The 15,449-nt window shown below is 43.5% G+C and overlaps 2 protein-coding genes across 13 annotated transcripts in view; both read right to left on the bottom strand.

Moving 5' to 3' along the window:
* Positions 1-15,449, bottom strand: part of Erich1 (glutamate-rich 1) — a gene marked incomplete at its 5' end in the record, with an annotated part of 52,793,804 nt that overhangs the window by 31,719,012 nt on the left and 21,059,343 nt on the right.
* The window catches only part of Tenm3 (teneurin transmembrane protein 3), a 612,494-nt gene that overhangs the window by 132,297 nt on the left and 464,748 nt on the right, over positions 1-15,449 (bottom strand). For all 13 annotated transcript variants that reach the window (XM_087588318.1, XM_087588319.1, XM_087588321.1 and 10 more), the window contains 1 exon segment: positions 7,732-7,854. In XM_087588318.1, coding sequence (XP_087444444.1) covers positions 7,732-7,854 — 123 coding nt within the window.

Raw genomic sequence — 15,449 nt, 5'->3', positions numbered from 1 at the left:
AAGAGACAACATAACCAGAAGCTGCTGTAGCACAGGTGGAAAGTGACAGAATTCACCAGCTTAGGGAGTTAGAGTTGCCAGGGCTTGCAATTGGGCTCAAGAGGAAACGAAAGAAATCAGCATGTCACCTGATTCCCACTATAAGTCTCAAGTGAGCAACTAGGTGTTATTTCCTACGACAGAAATCCTCAAACAAGAGGCAAACCTGGAAAGAGGATTTGACAATTGTGTTTTCCAAAGATGGCCACAGTCTCCATCCAGCTCACACGCTCTTGTACAGTGTGTGTCTCCCTGTGCACTGGCTGGTTTTGTGTGTCCACTTGACACAAGCTGGAGTTATCACAGAGAATGGAGCCTCTCTTGAGGAAATGCCTCTATGACACCCAGCTGTAAGACATTTTCTCAACTAGTGATCAAGCGGGTAGAACCCAGCCCATTGTGGGTGGTGCTATCCCTGGGCTGGTAGTCTTGGGTTCTATAAGACAGCAAGCTGAGCAAGCCAGGGGAAGCAAGCCAGTAAGTAACATCCCTCCATGGCTTCTGCATCAGCTCCTGCTTCCTGACCTGCTTGAGTTCCAGTCCTGACTTCCTTTGGTGATGAACAGCAATGTGGAAGTGTAAGCTGGGTAAACCCTTTCCTCCCCAACTTGCTTCTTGGTCATGATGTTTGTGCAGGAATAGGAACCCTGACCTACCTGAGGGCGCAGCTATACCTCTCTTGGGCATATACCCAAAAGATGCCCCAACATATAACAAAGACACATGCTCCACTATGCTCATAGCAGCCTTATTTATAATAGCCAGAAGCTGGAAAGAACCCAGATGCCCTTCAACAGAAGAATGGACACAGAAAATGTGGTACATCTACACAATGGACTATTACTCAACTATCAAAAACAATGACTTTATGAAATTCATAGGCAAATGGAGGGAACTGGAAAATATCATCCTGAGTGAGGTAACCTAATCACAGAAAGACATACATGGTATGCACTCATTGATGAGTGGCTATTAGCCTAAATGCTTGAATTACCCTAGATGCCTAGAACACACGAAACTCAAGAAGGATGACCAAAATGTGAATATTTCACTCCTTCTTTAAAAGGGGAACAAGAATACCCTTGGCAGAGAATAGGGAGGCAAAGTTTAGAACAGAGGCAGAAGGAACACCCATTCAGAGCCTGCCCCACATGTGGCCCATACACGTACAGCCACCAAACTAGATAAGATGGATGAAGCAAAGAAGTGCAGGCCGACAGGAGCCGGATGTAGATCTCTCCTGAGAGACATACCCAGAATACAGCAAATACAGAGGCGAATGCCAGCAGCAAACCACTGAACTGAGAATGGGACCCCCGTTGAAAGAATCAGAGAAAGGACTGGAAGAGCTTGAAGGGGCTCGAGACCCCATATGAACAACAATGCCAAGCAACCAGAGCTTCCAGGGACTAAGCCACTACCTAAGGACTATACATGGACTGACCCTGGACTCTGACCTCATAGGTAGCAATGAATAGTCTAGTAAGAGCACCAGTGGAAGGGGAAGCCCTTGGTCCTGCCAAGACTGAACACCCAGTGAATGTTGGGGGGAGGGTGGTAATGGGGAAAGGATGGGGAGGGGAAGCCCAGACAGAAGGGGAGGAGGAAGGGTTAGGAGGATGTTGGCCGGGAAACCGGGAAGGGGAATAACAATCGAAATGTAAATAAGAAATACTCAAGTTAATAAAGAAAAAAAATATAGGGAATTTCTTCAAACCCTTAGAGACAAACTAGTGTGATAACAATAGCCTGTATTTTTCTTTTTTCAGGAATCACTTGGATTACACTGTTCAAAAACTGAAATGGAGGTTATTCATTCTTTTTTTTTTTCTTTTCTTTTTTTTCAGAGCTGGGGACCGAACCCAGGGCCTTGTGCTTGCTAGGCAAGCGCTCTACCACTGAACTAAATCCCCAACCCCGAGGTTATTCATTCTTGATACTAGGGGTCTGTTTTGGGGAGTATTGTCAGTCTGAGTGGTATAACGTCATTTAATACATAAATAAATATGTATATGGCATTTGTCTATAAATACACTTACATGTATGTGTACAGCAATTGTACACAATGCAATTGGACTGTGGCAGAGCCCAGCTCCAATAAGTCCATCTTCAATACAACTTCTGTACCCAATTCCCAGGAAACATTGCAGAAGAGGGGGTGCAAGCTTAACTCCCCTTATTGTGAAGTTGGGATGACATCAGTTAAAACGCTTTTGTGGTGGTGAGGATTGAACCAGGGTCTCAGACAACCTTGGCTAGTATCTGTCACTTGGTCAGAGCACTCAACTTCCTGGTGTGCTAGATGTCTGACGCTAAGTCCAGAGAAGCCCTGAGCTTCTGTGTGGGTCAATGGGAAGGAGTCCTCTTGGGATACTCTCCCTTAGAAGCAGCTTCTGCATTCTGAGAACCTAAACCAGAGGGGAGGGCTATGTTCAGATGGTCCTTCCTACAGCCACAGCGCAGCCGAGCATACACCAGTATCTAACATCGCTGCTAGCCAGTTGAGTGAGCCGTCTTAGCCTTCCAGCTTAATGAAGCCTTCAGGCGGCCTCGGACATCTGGAGGCAATTGCATGAGGAGTCCTAGGCAAAAGCAGACGAACGGCCTAGGCATCTGACAGAATGGCGAGGGATGAAAAATGCTTTCTCTAAACTGGTGAACTCTGGGGTGTTTTCCTATGCAGTGCTAGAAGGCCAAAGTAGTTGGTGCGCTCAGTTTTTGACACTTGGAATTTGCAAGGCTGAGAAGACACTCGGGTGGAAAACGTCCCAGAGAAGTACCGACTGGTTTTATATAGTTGATGTCTGGAGCTAAGGCGTGCAGCGTGGGCTGCACTTACTGATGGAGCCCAAGTTACACAGAAGGTAACTAAAGACAAGAGCAGATGAGACCAAGTGTAATTATATTACGACAGACCAGGGGCCTGAGAAATCGTCGCATTTAGTGACCAGATGAAAGGGGATGCTCTGGATAAACAGATGTTGCTACTAAGAATGGAGCAAAGACCTGGCCATTGTGGTGCTATCCAGACCATGGCGGTGAATATTTCAAGTAAGATTTTTAAAATTAAGGAGCACCCAAAGATGGAAAAAAAAAAGACCTGCAAATCAGAGAACAGTGCAGAAAGGAGACTGTCATAGACATAGGTAAGGCGTGGATTTAGAGTCTACACAGTATGTCCTGGAAACTGCCTTTAAGGAAAGAGGAGCATGGTAGGCTGGAGATGGAGAAGGAGGAGGCCAAAGGCTTTTATTTTTCATGAAATCTAAGAAACAATGGGATGTTTCTATGCTGGCTAGACCATATCAGCATACTGGGGAGAGTTTTAAAAAAGATTTATTTTTGTTATTATTTTCAAATTATGTGTGTGAATCTGTGTGTGCATAAGTTCAGTTGCCCTCAGAGGCCAGAGGCATCATATCTCCTGGAGCAAGAGTGGTAGCTGGTCGTGAGCGCTGATATGGGTGCTAGGAACGGAACGTGGGAATGCTGAAAGAACAATACAGGTTCTGAACCCCTACCACCTCTCCAGCCCCATAGCGAAGAGATTTTAGGGTCAAGAAGGTTAAACAAACACCCTTGAATGTTGGGAAAATGGTGGAAGAAGAGATTCACAAACATGCAATGTAGTCTGGTAGTTTATATTGACTGTTAAATTAACGGGGTCTAGAATCACCTACGAGGCAGATCTCTGGGACTGTCTGCAACTGAGTTTCTAGACTGTGTTAACTGAAGTGGGACTAATTCCATTAAATATTGCGGACACCATACCATGGGCTTGGGTTGAATAAAGTAGGAGAAAGTGAACCAAGCATTCGTTTCTGTCTGCTTCCCATGGATGCGATGCGATCAGCTGCCTCCTGCTGCTCGCACCACACCCTGATGGCTGTCCGGTCAAACTGTGAGACAACGTCCCCCTTCTTTAAGTTGCCTTTGTTGGGTATTTTGTTCCAACGATGAGAAATGTAGGTAATGCATGTAGAATAGAGATTTGCTTACAGGAAACCAAGAACAGGCACTCTGGAGGTTTCTGTTTTTCTGTTTAGTAGATTGCAAAGTGGGGTTTGAGATAGAATAGGGCAAAATCACTATTGGGAATCACGGAGGCTAGCACAACACAAGGAAGATATAGTGTGGGAAGCCAGGCGGCTGAGGTTGGCAAGCCAAGAAGTAAGTGTTATTAGTCTCTCTTTACATGTGAGGGAATCAAGGCTCAGAAGGTTAACTAAGTGGTTATAAACTAAGCACGTGAGGAGCTCACATCCGAGTCCAGTCCTGTGTAATTCTTTCCAGTACATTAAACTAAATGAGTCTGTTGGTCCAGGGAGTAATTTTAGTTTCTAGAAGGAAGCTATTTGAGATCCAAACTCTAATCTTGCCTCTTGGTCCATTTCTGTTAGTGTCGTGAGAGATCCCACACTTATGCTGTATCATCCCTACCGTTCTCAGCCAAGGAAAAACATTAGGAGTTAGTAATGGATAACAGTATCACCCGGATTCTCCTCTTAGATGTCACCACTTCTGAGGAGCTTTGGTGCAGGACTGAGGGCAAGCAAGAGCCATCCGCACAGCGACTGTTTCTTGAACGGGGCTTACGTTCAAGAAACAAAGAAAGCAAAACAGAGCCACAGAAGTGAAGAGTATTGCATTTCAAAACCTGGAAGTAATTTCCGCATTGTGCTTAGCACAGTTAATTCTAGTGAATTTTGTGAGAGACTTTGAGGCCTTCTCCAAGATTGTGGTCAAAGAGATTATGTGATCTGCTGGTCTGGACGGTTCACAATTCTAAGTTGGTGGGTGACAGACGGGTCATGGATATTGCAAATTTACCAAAGAGGCCTTTTTTCTTTTCCCTTTTGTTTTCTTTTCCTTCCTTTCTTTTCTTCCTTCTTTTATTTCTTTTTTTTATTACAAGAAGTAGATTATAGGCTCCTCCATTCGTGCAAATACATCTCCTCCCAGCCCACTGAAGAACTAAATACCCAGCGTCTCTACTTGAAAAACAGACAGAATTACATCTTTACAATGTGGGGATTTGGGGTTTTATCTGGGAAATAGTAAAATAGGCAAGTGAACTGTGTAGGTCACATTTTCAACAAAGTCTGCGCTAAGACACAGCCTCCTCTCCTACCCTGACCAGAGATTTCTATAAATCCTGTGGCTCTGTAGCCAGGCTGGGAGGTCTGTTCAATGGTGTTCACAAGTGAATCAGGAAAGGGAGGTCTGTGACCGTCACTTTGGGAAAGATTTCTTTATGCAACGATGGTAAAGATACTGTGGGTAAACTTACACACAGTCACTTCGGTGGTATATATTAACAATCTGCTGGGTGAGAGAAGTCATTTTTGAAACTTTAGCTGACCGTAAATGATGACATTATTTTCATAGTAGCATTTATTGGGGGAGATAGAATGAAACAGAATAGAAGGAACTGGAGCGTGTTTCTCCATGGAAAGACAAATATTGAGGAATTTCATTTCTAGATGATGACCATGTGCATGGATATGCAGGTTTGGTGAACATGTATTCTCTCTGCTACTATCGTCCCCAGGCTTAGTAACTGTATTCAGAGATCTCTTAGGCAGCCACACTATCAAGAGACTGTAATCCTGGGGCTGGGGATTTAGCTCAGTGGTAGAGCGCTTACCTAGGAAGCGCAAGGCCCTGGGTTCGGTCCCCAGCTCCGAAAAAAAGAACCAAAAAAAAAAAAAGAGACTGTAATCCTACTGTGTGCTTCAAACGTTCTGGAGCTGAGAGGATCTCAGTCTATTCTAGGGTTCTTCTAAACTTCCTTGCAAATCTGAGTGACAAGTCGCTTTGCCCAATGTACCAAAGTAAATAGGTGGAGGAACTTGGATTAGAACGTGTGCTTCTGTGCACCGAGACACGCTCATGAGAGTTAATACTCCTGGGAAAGATGTCTGCAGCTCCGACTGAGCCCGGAGTGAGCATCTCTGCACCAGCAGCTGTCTCAGGGTCCCTCATTTTGAGCTCAGTGACGCTAGTTGGCTACAATGTTTTCATTTTAATGACAACAGGTTTGGAACAAGCATGGAAGTCCTTAGAACTATGATTTGCCACTTGTAGAAATAATCCCTGGTGTAACTCATAAGTTCTATTTGACTAGTTTTGTGCTGATCATCCACTTAAAAAGGTAGCTTCAATTTCAGGCAACACAAATAGATCTTAATTCCCGTGTAGTTTCCTGATCTGTTTACACATGGCGCCAATGTTTGAAAATACATAGCAGTCATGCTAATTAAGCATTACTTCGGTGAAACGTGCTACTTGCAGTTTCAATTAGGAAATATTTCTTCTCCGTCACAATCCCACTCTACAGTGATGCCCTGGGGTGACGTGGCAGATACCAGATTATAGCTCTTTGTATGAAAGTTTCTACATGGGGTAATATTTACTACTATTGTGAAAAATCTAAGGTTTAAAACTCCTCAGTCACCTTAAGGTAGAAGAGATGTGGTGTAAACAGTGGCTCTCAACCTTCCTAATGTTGCAGCCCTTTAATATTACAGTTCCCTATGTTATGGTGACCCCCAACCAAAACGTTATCTGTTGCTATTTCATACCTGTAATTTTGCTACTGCCACGAATTGGAATGTAAATACTGATATGCAGACAATCTTGGGCAGCCCTTGTAGAAAAGGGTCCCTTGATGCACAAAGGGGTCACGGCCCCACGGCTTGAGAACTGCTGTCAGAGAGCAGCATTGTCACGGTAAACGATGAAAGGTTAACAACTGAGAACATGTTCAAATCTTCAGCCCACCAGTAAAGGAGGGCTTCAAAAAGAGGCGACGGCTTTGTTCTCTCCTTGCAAAAGAATTGAGGCGTGCGAGATGCAAATCACTGGTGGGAAAGCATAGCTCAAATGCCCCAGGGAGGGAGCAGAGGAGGAAGAGCAAAGGAAATTCCTTAAAGCAGATAATTCATCGCATGACAGACAGAAGACAACGGTGTCTGGGAGGTTGCTTTGAGAAATAACTCATCAACGTTTGTTCTTCAAAGTGGCAGAGGACATCACTGCCAAGGTGTGCACCTGTGCACCCATAAATCACCTGAAACTACGTCCAACACCAATGTATGTATGCATGTGTCCATTTTGAGGGGTTTATATTGGAAAAATGAAATACAGCATTCTCTAGCCACATAAATTCCATTTTTATTCAGAGACCATTGATTGGAAAGTCTCTATGACCTCAAAGTGCAAACTCTAAAAGGTTTGGAGGAAGGGCGACTTGGGGAAAAGGTCAATAAGTTACAATCCTTTAATGTGGTTTATATTTAAAAGCTTTTGTAATAAGATTAGTATGCTATCTCTACTCCATGTGCAAGTCCAATTAAGAAAACGTAATAGACCCAAGGTACCCTGAGAGGTGACATTCTGAACTGTATTCTAGTTATCTCCTGAAAACAAAACCTGGGACATGCTCAGAAAAAGGGAATGGCAGAAGAGACAAACCATCAGCCACCAAAGGCAGACAATTGTACGAGTCCTGTGATACACGTGTTGAACTTTCAAATAAATTAGTAAAGACATTCATGAGCAGATGATATCTACCACCTCCAAACCTCTCTTCTTTCTCATACGCTGAATGCAAGCATGGTTAAGGCCAAGTTTATGGAGAGTGACGTTAAAGAGATAAAACAAACCACATGCTCCATGGCTCCCTCTTACCATTGTCGCCAGAAGGTAACGATACAGTGTGTGTTGGCACGGTGTCAGAGTTCACTTTTCCATTCTCGAATGTGTCATTTTCCGTCTGCTGTAAGTGCCAGTTGAGGCCAAATAGATGCATTGCTGGGGGTAAAGCATACAAGCTGTTGAAAGGTCTGCCACTCCACACGCCAAAGGCGAGCGCTTAGCATGTTTATAACAAGACTCACATGTAAAGTTTACATTCCCATCTTATGAAGTAACAGGAATAATTGTGCAATACAGATCATAAGCAGAATTCCTCAAACACATGCAATCTACACGGTGTGCCCTGCACATGACAGAATTTCAATAATGATCGAGTGTCACTCAGTTAATGGGCACCAGGAAGGACTTAAGCACGAGACACTATTTATTCTGGCTTGTCTGTGTTCCACATTTTAAGAAAGCCGTGGAATCATCTGCTGCATCACTCACCAACCCTTCTTGAACACGTGTTGGTTAAAGATTTAGCAGGCTGTTACAATTGCGTCATGGTCTCCAAAGCCACGACTGTCCTCACTGGATTGTGCTGAAAAGCCAGGTCTTGTTTCACAGAGGAACTGGATAGCATATGGGATGATCAGGGTGGACTGAGATGTGTGAAACAAAAGTACAACAATCTTTCTTCCCTCCGTCCTCCTTCCCCCCCCTCCTTCCTCACCCTCTCTCTATAGCTCCATCTTGGAACTCTCTACATGCAGCAAACAAGTCCTTGAACTCACAGAGATCCACCTGCCTCTGCCTTCTCCACGCTGGGATTACAGGTGTGTGCTACACTTTAAATTGAGGAGAATCAATTTTAAATTTATAAGCCTGTGATTCAAGCCACCAGCATGCACCTATCAAATAAGTCATGGGAAGTGGGAAGGAAAATAATTTTATAAAATTGTAACTCATATACGGCTATTAAATTTTTTTGTTTATCAATTCCTTGTTTAAAATATTTAGAAAAGAGAACTATATGACAGGAATACGAGTGTATACTTTTAATACATATGTTAAATTTTAATATTTTTATTACTTTGTGTAAAATATTCATATGTCACTAGCATTTTGGCCACTAATAATGACTAGATGTTGACTTCCACTATATGGAGATAGTGGAGAAATGACTTCCCCAGGAAGGGCGCACTCACAGAGAAACCCAATGACCGCCATGTTAGGGTATGATGAAAGAGAATTTTGTTCTGATATTTTGATCATTATGTACACTGCAATTTACATGTGATCTGGAAAAGGACTGGTGTTTTTTCAGAAAGCATCTTAAAGGTGGTTCTGACTCTGACAGAGAACTGTTATTACATATCCAAGCTGTGTTGTTAAAAAACTAAAACAACAAACAAACAAAAGTAAGTAACACCAGGGCAAAGAGCACCGTCGTTGATGTACTTACACTTAGGTTCAGTCCTTAGTCTAGTATCTAATCTTTGGAAAATCAATGATCCATATCGTGTTGACTGAAAACTGAAGCAGGTCTAGCTTATGTAATGCATATAAAGATTCGACAGAGTATAAGAATTGTATTCGGGATTCAGCAGGCATTTTTCCTCTGTAAGTATTTTATTTCTGTACTCTAGATTTCAGATTACCAACGCATGCAATCTGTTGGCATTGCCTAACCAGACCATGGTGCCTTTCCCTAAGCATTCGTTCAACTACACAAAGCTGGAAATCCACCTCATCGCTCAAGATGGTGGACACGGACATCTGGGAGAAGAAGACTATCTAGACTGCATTGATGCTTTTAAGTTTAAAGCATTTTTATTGTAAATTTATGTGTATGTGTGGATCCTCTGGAATGGGAGTTACAGGCTACATGTGCTGTCTGTCCGACACGGGTTTGGGTTAAGTTTAGGACTCACGATACCTTGTATAGGTCAATGGTTATGTTAATTCAATGGAGGAAAACGAGCAGTACGTCCAGCTTCTGAAAAATTCAAATCTAAGACAATATTCTGTAAGTAAGATGGTAGTTTTTGAAAAAGTATAAACCTTGAATGAGTAAATATGAAAGATATGCAGATTATCAATTAATAAACGGCTCCTTCAGTAGAATGCAGGAAAAGCATCTGACTGAAATCTATTATTATTATTATTATTATTATTATTATTATTATTATTATTATATACATGATAGGTGGGATGTTAGCAATTTCAGGATGTTGTCCTGTTAATAAGCTCTGCCATAAATGCACAATGTTAGTAAGAAATATAACTAATGGAGTGATGTCTATGCTGTATATCTGTTATAAATGCATAAATGCCGACTCCTTGTTTAAAGTCTGGTCTTCCAGAGATTCTGTTTAAAGTCTGATTTTCACGGATTAAGTTATAGGCTTTAGAATTCTTGAATTTATAAGTCGTCATCTTACAAGGGGGTTATATCTTCATATGTCATTTCGCATTAAATTACATAGTGTGTGAGCAGCAAAATGTCAGGAGCTTTCTAAACATTTATCGCTTCACACACTCTTCAAGGTTTTACATACTTCAGCAAGTTCTGAAGAAAATAATGGGAACTGGGTCTGCAGACGGCAAAGGGTTGACAGGTGTACTCTACCACATCAACAATCAATTCAGACCGTCTCCGGCTTCCAATGGCTTGCTTTTGGGGTTTTCAACTTTACAAGGGTACAAAAGCTACACACCTCCGTTGGACAACACAGCTCGGATTTGGGTCTTTTCTTGGTCCAGCAATATGGAGTGAGCTTCGTTTTCACAACATGTGGCAGGGTCACTGGGCTACAGATTGTTGGTACTCATGAATCACAATTCGGGAACAGACTCCCCAGTACTCTTGATGTTAACCCGGGGCAGGAGGTTTGGTTGGAACCACACACTGAGTGCGTTTCGTTGTCCGATGTTTTCAAGTCCCCCGGGGGTTTATTGGGATAAAACTCATTGCCTGTATTCCACAGGGACCAACTTTCCATGAGAAATAATTGATCATGATTGTCATGCTTTACATTACATTTTCTTGAATGATAGATTTGAATGTATTCCTGGTTTTGATAGACTTTGAAGGGTAGAGATAATCTATAAGATTGTACACAGATAGCAAATGTAAGGATGTTTGTAGTAGGAGAGCTATTTTCTTTGCCAGATGGATAAGAGCTTTATTACACATGTGCACATGCGCGCACACACACATGCATACACACACACACACACACACAAAAACACATATGCACGTACAGTGTATGCCTGCACAAGCACATGCACACATGCACGCACGCACACATGCACTCAATCATTACAACAATTATAGCACCACAACTGATGTCACATCTGGCTCACTAAAAACAGAAGGCAATGGGTTGTTAGATCTTAGGATATTACCTACATTAAAACTGCCATTGTTTGGAGTGAGCTCTGAGGTTTGTGTGTACCTCAAGTTACACACATATCCATATGTAGGGTTAACGGGAAAGAAGAGAGGGGCAGGCAACAAACTTGGTCAAAATTGTCCCACAAATTACTAAACAGTGGTGTAATAAAACTACACGGATATGTTGGCAGACAAACAGAGGGAAAATTAGCCTAATTAAATACATCTGCAAATAAAGATGAGTTCAATCCTGAACTGGAAAACAGATTTGAAGCCATGGGAAAGTATTTGCCGCATTCTTCATGGTCACCATAAGCTGGCTTTCCAAACCTTCCTTCCAAGTGTCATTATGTTCAAGACTACAGCTACATTCTGTCAGAGCCTAAGTGACAACTAGAATAACGGTGCACACAGAGGTGGCTGCAGAACAGGATGGAAGTGACTCCGTCACGGGGAGAACAGTGGGACGGGTTCTGTGCACAGGTGTCTGGAAGGAAACGCTATGTTCAAGCAACTTCCGGCACTGTGTCAGTGACTGTCGGTCCTCAGCCTCCCAGACTGCTCTGCGGTTTGAATCTCTGATTTGTCTTGGTAAGGGGTCGGGGAAACCTTCTGCCTGTGTGAACTTCTGGTAAGATTGGAAAGGTTTCAACTTATTGAAAACAGTATAGTGAGCCCTCAGATGGGCGCGAGTGAAGGAAGTGTGAGTACACCCATCCTGGATATTATTCAGACGTAAGAAGGCACTATTGCTGATACCAAGGAGCGCTTGCTGACAGGAGCCTGGTTTGGCTGTCCGCTGAGAGGTTCTACCAGCACCTGACTAAAACAGATGCAGATACTCACAGCCAACCATCGGGATGAGCCTGAGGGACCCCAATGGAGGAGTTAGGGGAAGGACTGAAGGAGCTGAAGGAGATGGCAACCCCATAGGAAGAACAACAAAGCAACCAATCGGATCCCCAGAGCTCCCAGAGACTAAACCACCAACCAAAGAGTACACATGGAGGGACCCATGGATCCAGACACATATGTAGCAGAGGATGGCCTTGTCTGGCATCAATAGGAGGGGAGGTGCTTGGTTCTGTGGAGGCTCGATTCCCCAGCATGGGGGAATGCCAGGGTGGTGAGTCAGGAGTGAGTGAGTGGTTAGAGGAGCACCCTCAGAAGCAAAGGAGCCGGGAGGGGATAGGGGGTTTGCAGAGGGGAAACCAGGAAGGGGGACAACATTTGAAATATTAATAAATAAAATAATTAATTAAAAACATTAATTGGAGGGAATCACACTGTATACAGTTACAGATGAAATGTGAAGACCTGTGTCAGGTAGAATAGTCTAATTGCAAAAGGGCGAATATGGATCCACTCACACGCCATTAGGAAATTTGAAATTCATAGCAAAATCCAGTAGAGTGCTGGCTAGTAGGGATGATGGTGGGGGATGAAATAGGTGGGGGTTGGGGGAGGCTACTTAATGGGCATGGAACTTCTGTCTTGCATTTTGAAGCAGCTTGGGAGACTGATTCCATAACAATGCAAACACAAGTTAGCATGTCCAATCCGTCCGATTAACTGGTGTCCTTGGGAAGTTGACAGTATGGAGTCAACTTAATTTTGCTTCTACATATGTGTGTTCCTGTGTGTATGCATGTTCCCATGTGTTGGGGCACATGCCTGTGAGCCCATGGAAGCTCTACATTGGCATCCAGGTCTTCTTCACTCCCTCTCCACCTTTTGCACGGAGTCAGGGTTTCTCAGTTGAACCCAGAGTGCGCTGATCAGCTAGTCCTTCGAGCCAGCCAGTGTGCCCTGAGGCTCTGCTCTCTGCCTCCAAGACTCATGGGTTTACAGTGATAGCCACACCTCTCCGGCTTTTGGAAACCTTTTGAGATCTGAACTCTTGTCCTCATGCTTGCTTTGTAAGCCATCTCCTTAGCCCCTGTGGCTACAGGGGGTGTATATAATAAGACTCCTTTTAGTGGTTATGGGATCTCTTGGATTGCTTCGTCAAAAGTAGCCTCTCTGGAGACTCACCGGTGGTATCTGTCAACGTCAGCCACCCATCGTCACCCATTCTCAGCTTTCTCTGGTAGTTCACCTGCATGGTTTTTTGGTTTTTGTTTTTTTTTCTTTTTCCCTAGCATTTTGACCATTGCTTCTCAGGTAACCTCAACAACTCCTGTGTGAGTTTTCTGATAGGCTATTTTGTATAATACAATATCTCTTCTCTGATCTCCGAAAGCCTTGTGACTGTTTCCAGCCATAAAATGTGGCCACAGTCAAAGGGTATTACTTCCCGAACTAAGGTTGAAGAGTCAGGTATGTAATTTGCCGCCTATCCATGTAGGGATCACAGAAGCATGGGCATGGGGACCTTGGCATGAGTCCTGGAGCACATGAGAGCAATTGTCACACTGTACACGCATTTAAGGAAAAGTAAGGCAGCGTGTGAGTCAACTGTAGTGGGAGACTTCTGAGGTGGTTCAAAACAGTCCCTGTCTCTTGGCACTCACTCAGGCCCTCATGCATGTCCCTCCCTTAGAATGCGGGTTCGACTTAGTAACTTGCTTGTAATGGGAAGGCATCAGGCAGGCACCGTGGAATGTCTTTTCTCATTTGAGGTTCTAGAAGGCTTGAGCTTCTGTTTCCGTTGTTCAGATCTCTCCCTGGCACTGCTTGCCATAGGGAGAATCAGCTGCCACATCATGTATCAGGTAGTCCCTCGTAGAAGAGCCCGTGTGGTGAGATAGGACCCTCATAACCCCCGTGAGCGAGCAGGAGGCACACTCCTCTAGTATGAGTTACGCTTTCAAATGAGATGTCAACCCCAGCCTCCAGTCCAACTACAATCTGAAAGGGCTTGAAGTAGGGGGACACTGCTACCCTGAAACCAGACTTTACAATGGGCAGTGCCTTGAGATAAGCATGTCGTGTGGGACTGCAGAATTTGGAGGTCATTTGCTCCCTGCTGACTTACTCAACTGTTGTCTCATGTACCCCAAAGGGGTGAACACACCCCAGACCTGGCCTTGACTCTCTTTTATCTTCATTGTGTTTGTACCTTCAACTTGTGATTCCACGTGGACAGATGACTTTGGGATTGGTGCTGCTAATAATAAAAAATCTTTCTAAATTGCCTCATTTCTAACTTTACGTTTTACATCTGGCATCCCTAGAAAACCCTGTCATTATTTGGCTTTCTGGGTTCCCCCTTTTCTCCACCATATCAGTTAAGGTGTGGCAGTGGGGTCAACACAAGCCAAGGTTGAATCACAGCTCTGTAAATTAACGGGTTCCGAGTTATTATCTCATTTCCTAACTGCTCAGTTTTGTTGCCCCTGGAACAGAAATTATGACTGTTTTATATACATTTATTTTAAAATTAAAGGTGGTGGTCACAAAGGCCATAGAGTTGTGGTAATACTTAAGAAACCCTAGCTTTCATTACTTGTCATCAAAATGCAAACCCTGGGCTGGGAGAAGGCTCAGCTGTTAGAATGCTTGCCACACAAGCGTGAGGACCTGCATCTGGATCCCGGCATATAACAGTCTGGGGGTGGTGGCCTGAACCTGCAGTCACAGTGCTGTGGGTTGGAGACGAAGGGTCCCCAAGTGTTTTCTGTCCTGGAAGAATCAGGGAGTTCCATGTTCTGTGTGTGATCCTGAGTTCTCAGGAAGCTATTCCACTTCAGAAACACGGGCCTTGTAGACCATAGATCTTTCAGATCGGTGGCTCTCAACATATGGGTCATGACCCTTTTGGGGTGGTCAAACAACCCTTTCATAGGGGTCACTTAAGATGACCAGGAAACCCAGCTATTTGCATTACAATTCATAACTGTAGCAAAATTGCAGTTATGAAATAGCCACGAAAAGAACTTTCTGGTTGGGGTCACCACATGAGGATCACTGTCTTAGATGATTCCCTTGCAGTGCAATTTTAAATTAAGTTGTAACATCTGCCATTTTCCCCTCACAAAATAGAAACTAATGTGAGTGATAAAAAGTTATAATATCAACTCTCTGAGCGGCTTACATGGTGTTTAAGCCAAAGATGATCATCAAAACCTTTGCTCCAGTCAAGCAGCCTACTCCAAACTGTTTCTTTACAACAATTCTCTATTATTATTATTATTATTATTATTATTATTATTATTATTATTATTATTATTATTATTGTGTGTATGGATACACACACATCCATCATGGCGAATGTGTGGAGATCGGAGGACAACTCTGTCAAGTTGTTTCTCTTCTTCCACCGTCACGTGGGTTCCAGGAGTTGAACAGACTTTTCCAGGCTGGAGCTGCAAGCACCATTACCCGCTGAGCCCTCTCGCCAGCCCCAGAATGTCTCGTTTTAGGCTGG

This window comes from Rattus norvegicus, chromosome 16 (assembly GCF_021556685.1).
Source record: "Rattus norvegicus strain SHRSP/BbbUtx chromosome 16, alternate assembly SHRSP_T2T, whole genome shotgun sequence".
NCBI classification, from domain to species: domain Eukaryota; kingdom Metazoa; phylum Chordata; class Mammalia; order Rodentia; family Muridae; genus Rattus; species Rattus norvegicus.
This window is presented reverse-complemented; position numbering and strand designations above follow the sequence as displayed.